The 4,445-nt window shown below is 35.3% G+C and overlaps 2 protein-coding genes across 2 annotated transcripts; one reads left to right on the top strand and one right to left on the bottom strand.

Moving 5' to 3' along the window:
- Positions 1–52: 52 nt before the first annotated feature.
- Positions 53–2,455, bottom strand: LOC107576799 (mitotic arrest deficient 2 like 2). The gene is made up of 8 exons (XM_016262931.1): positions 2,180–2,455; positions 1,971–2,089; positions 1,772–1,843; positions 1,546–1,646; positions 1,364–1,458; positions 1,174–1,247; positions 546–638; positions 53–214 (listed from the first exon to the last, which is right to left on the bottom strand). Exons 1-8 carry the CDS (start codon positions 2,217–2,219, stop codon positions 176–178), a joined length of 633 nt encoding a protein of 210 aa, XP_016118417.1. The 5' UTR covers positions 2,220–2,455; the 3' UTR covers positions 53–175.
- A 110-nt stretch (positions 2,456–2,565) lies between these two features.
- On the top strand, positions 2,566–3,866 carry LOC107576801 (small integral membrane protein 1). The gene is made up of 3 exons (XM_016262933.1): positions 2,566–2,629; positions 3,518–3,638; positions 3,743–3,866. The coding sequence occupies exons 2-3, from the start codon at positions 3,547–3,549 to the stop codon at positions 3,864–3,866; spliced, it is 216 nt and encodes a 71-aa protein (XP_016118419.1). The 5' UTR covers positions 2,566–2,629; positions 3,518–3,546.
- The last annotated feature ends 579 nt before the right edge of the window (positions 3,867–4,445 follow it).

Here is a 4,445-nt window from a genome sequence, read left to right as displayed (position 1 = left end):
TGTTCTTTTTAGCAACATCATATGACCGCTTTAATAAAATGCACAGTCCAGCTCAATATACTTCGGTCATGTTAGCAAAACGTAGTTTATAAATAAGCCTGATGTCAGCGATTAAAACAAAGTTCCTGCTTCCTTTGGTAAACACCTGCAGCTGCTTTCATGTGTTTGCAGAGCATCAAGTTTTCTGTGTTCTTTCTTCTACATAGAGCTGCATCTGTTTCAAGGCAGAAAGAAAACATCATGCTATGATAAAGTTTCAAGACTGTTATGAGCTTAACGAAAATATTCAACTTCCTGTTTTTTTTTTCGAGAACAGAGTCAGAGTCAGCCAGTTTGATTGCTATGATGACATTAACATGAATGTCAGAATGTTTAGTTCCTCTTACACTTTACTGACAGCAGCACTTGAGCTGCATGACCATGTTTGTCTCAAACCTGATGATCATGTTCACCAGCATGATTTGTGAATGATCCTAGAGCATATTGTGCTTGGGTTGAATCAATGAATCTTACTCTCTGTACAGGAAAAACAGTGAATGTCTAACCTTGAGAATATCAGAAGTCATCGTTTTTAGGGGAATGAGTTTTGCCTCTTCCATGTGAACATCCTGCTCATCTGCTACAATCCATGGAAAATCCTGTTAAATATACACAGAACAGATAAGGCAAGAAGGTGCAGACATTTTTGTCATAATTTACTAACCCAAATGTTGTTCTTTTGCAGAACATAAAAGACATTTTGAAGAATGTTGATAATCATGCAATTTTGGTGACCATTCATGTTCCACAGAAGTAATAAAGTCACACAGGTTTGGAATGAAATGAGGGTGAGTAAATGATGACAATTACATTTTTTTTGTGACCTATCCCTTTTAGATGAAGGATAAAACTGAATACAATAAATGAAACCCTATAGTGCAAGTCAGTGCATATTTTCTAGCCAAGGGTACGGGAAATGTAAAAACAATAGAAGGAACTATATAAGAGTTCACATCAGGTTTGCATGTACAGCATCTTTTTGTGGAACATCTGAGAAAAAAGTTTTTGTTCTCAGGTTTCCCAGCAGTTCACTTAGATATCAAGTCAACAGAGTGAACTAAAGACAAGAAAAGACTAGATCAAAAAAATTATAATAATAATAATTATATATATATATATATATATAAAACACACCTTGATGACCTGAACTTTCTCCATGTTTCTTGTGGCAGCTTCCCTGGTGTGTACCAACACTGTGAATGTGCATCCTGCAGAGTAGAAGAAAATCCACAATGTAAATGCAAATCTATTAAAACTTTATGTTTAATAAGTGTGAGCTCAATTACTGGAATGGATCATTTTGTGGTGATGGCTGAGTTCCTACCTGGAGGATTATTGTCTAGAACAGCATCACATACGCTGATTTTTAAGATCATCGCTCTCAGCAGCTGCTCCACATGAGACAGCAGAGTCTCTGAGCTGACACAGCAAATCCCAACACACACATATCAGAAAAATGCATAACTTCCACCTAGATTTTAAAACACTAAATCCACCGTCACTCACCTGATGGATAGCAGTGGAGGCGGTGAGATCTCAAACACAAATCTCTCCACTGGATGGTGCTCTTTATCCATGATCACCACTACAACCTTCTCAGCCTCATTCTGCACAAAGAGCACAAAACAAGTCTGGTTTACTCACTGTTCAGATGGAAACCATTCTAATCAGATTGGTTAGCCTGTTTTTCTGTAAATAAGTACATTAATCAAATATGAAATAAAAACCTCACCTTCTCTATCAGTGGCTTGACACAATGCAGTGTGTCTTGAATGTACTGGTTTAACTCAGGATGACATGACATCTGGCAAATTAAATATAAGTAGTCAAATAACTTCAGCAACATTTTCTGTCTATTTCTCTTTTCCCATTGCATGATGAATTAGCAACGCAGTGCTCATTCGTAATGTCATCAATCTTAAAAACATTACCTGCACAGGTACGCTGTATTTCTTCCTTTTCTGAAAAATACCAGATGGATAAATCTCTCTGACATATAGGATGAGGTGAATGGCCACTTCCAAAAACTCACACAGAATGTCAGCAGCAACTGAAAATGACCAATATAAAAAGAATATTCACAATTACGTTATTTGAAAGCTGTACAGTGCATTACATTTACAAATTAAATAAACGTTACCTTGGCCAAAATTAAGGTCCTGCCTCGTCAGAGTGGCCATACCGAAGAAGCCAAAATATATGCAACAACCTTTAATAAAAAGAGCAGCTTCTCGTTTATAAAATATCAGCGATCATGCATATAGTTGCTCCAGAATACGTGTGAGAAGAGTGTTGCATTCAGAAAAAAAACGTAAAAAATAAAACAATTTCGGTAATACACTCAGTCCGATTATTGGTAAAATGTCTGTCATCCACAAATAAACAAACATTTAATAACACGCTGCTCGAAGGATGTTTAGACTTTTCTTCTGTAATCTGCAACAGAACAGCAGCGCTATATGGCTATACGCCTGCTGCCACCTACCGGAGCGGAAGAAGAACGCGACAACAAACCATAATGTCACAGTACTGACTTATAAAAGAAAACAGAACAAAAGGACTGGATCTTGTATATATCTACTTAGATGCAGTAAGTAAGTAAGTATGTTGATAGTAAGACCAAATATCTCAAATAAACTGTATGACAACAGGCAAAATAAATGACACCTTTCTGAGCAAACTACAACAGAGAAATATAGACTATTAACATTAAGGAACGGAACAAACTGACTGTTAACTGACATGTGTCCACTTCTTCAGGGATTTCATAAAATATTATTTATTTATTTATTTAAAGCTGTTCATTAAATAATTATTTATTCAAATTTAGTCCTGCATAATAAAAGCCTATTTAACTATTAAATTTTTTATTTGTATGTAACCAGCACAGCATGTAATTCAGGGACTTCATTTATGACAGGCTGTGAGCAAAGGTTTACCTGAATGACCTCATGGACCCGCTGCTCTTTAGAAATGACATACGTAAGACAGTGTCAGAGACTAAGAATCTGATTTACTTCCCAGTTGATGTCCTGAGAATCTGTGCGTATTCAAATTATGCTTTGATTCACGACATCAAATTTTATATTTGCAGATAAAGCAGGAAAATCATCAAAATAGTCATTCGATCAGTAACTTACTTGATTGTAACTGTATTACAGCAGTACATACTTTAGCTATTTGGGAAAAACAACTATAACTCTGTGAAACATTGAATATGAGTACAAAATATAGCAGCTGTATATACTGTATACACGGGACTTCAGTACTTTATCTTATTCATTAACAGTTCTTTATTATGGATTACTGAATTGCTGAATGATTAACTTTCCAAGACACAGCAACGTCCATAACTGGAAAGTAAATACAGCCTTAAGCTCTCCAAAAGACACTTTCTTGAAGTGAAAAGTAGCAGGATAAGCTTTTGTTTAAAGAGTTTGCTAGTAGTTTCTCCTTTTTGTTTGTGTTTGATTTGTAGCTGACTGAGAAGCAGAGAGCTGGAAGGAAATGGAGTCCAATGAGACCAGTGTTCAGTACAACCACTGGAATGAAGACAACATGAACATGCAAGTGCCGCATTCACAGTCCAGACTGATTGGGTGAGAATCTACTCTATATATTTCATATAACTGATAAATAATTTTCAGAATTATGATTGGAGTCAATCAAACAACTCATGTCAATCACATCTGTGCCCATATAGTCTCTATAACAGGCTGTGCACCGGACGTCTTGGCATTGTAATGAAAGCGGCAGTGTCTTTGACTGTGATGGTAGTTATATACATTGTTGGATACATCACAGGATACTATGTTCACCGATGCTGAAGAGGACACTTGACAGAACTGGCTATTTAAGGAACTGGCTGTTATTTGAAACATGAATTATGTCCATCAAAGAAGTACCAACATTTATCAAATGTTTTAAAATGGGTTTTTAAATAAGTTACTTTTATTTTAACATAGTATCTTAACCGGTGTTAACAAGTAAAATACTTGATCAAAACCAGATTTTATTTTATTTCTTATTTGAATGTCAGTGACCATCTCATATCCAAAAGTGCATTAGCGGTCGCAATACATAGCCTATAATTTGCTATTATACCAAGAATAAAATAAAGTTAACAGTAAACATTTTACAGTGAGGTTTAATTTTTGGTTGATGCATTATCATTATCAACAAGGAACAACATGTTTACAGCAGCTTTTAGCAGTCTTTGTACATACACTACGGTTCAAACATTTGGGATCAGTAAGATTACATTTTTTAGAGACAATATTTTTATTCAGCAAGTATGGATAAACTGATCAAAATTGACAGTAAACACATTTAAACAGTTTTTAACATTGCTAATAATATGAAATATTGTAGAGCAAAGGCTGCTGAAATATGCAGCTTTTCCTTCA

Source organism: Sinocyclocheilus grahami, unplaced genomic scaffold (genome assembly GCF_001515645.1).
Source record: "Sinocyclocheilus grahami isolate Dianchi unplaced genomic scaffold, SAMN03320097.WGS_v1.1 scaffold4363.1, whole genome shotgun sequence".
Classification (NCBI taxonomy): domain Eukaryota; kingdom Metazoa; phylum Chordata; class Actinopteri; order Cypriniformes; family Cyprinidae; genus Sinocyclocheilus; species Sinocyclocheilus grahami.
This window is presented reverse-complemented; position numbering and strand designations above follow the sequence as displayed.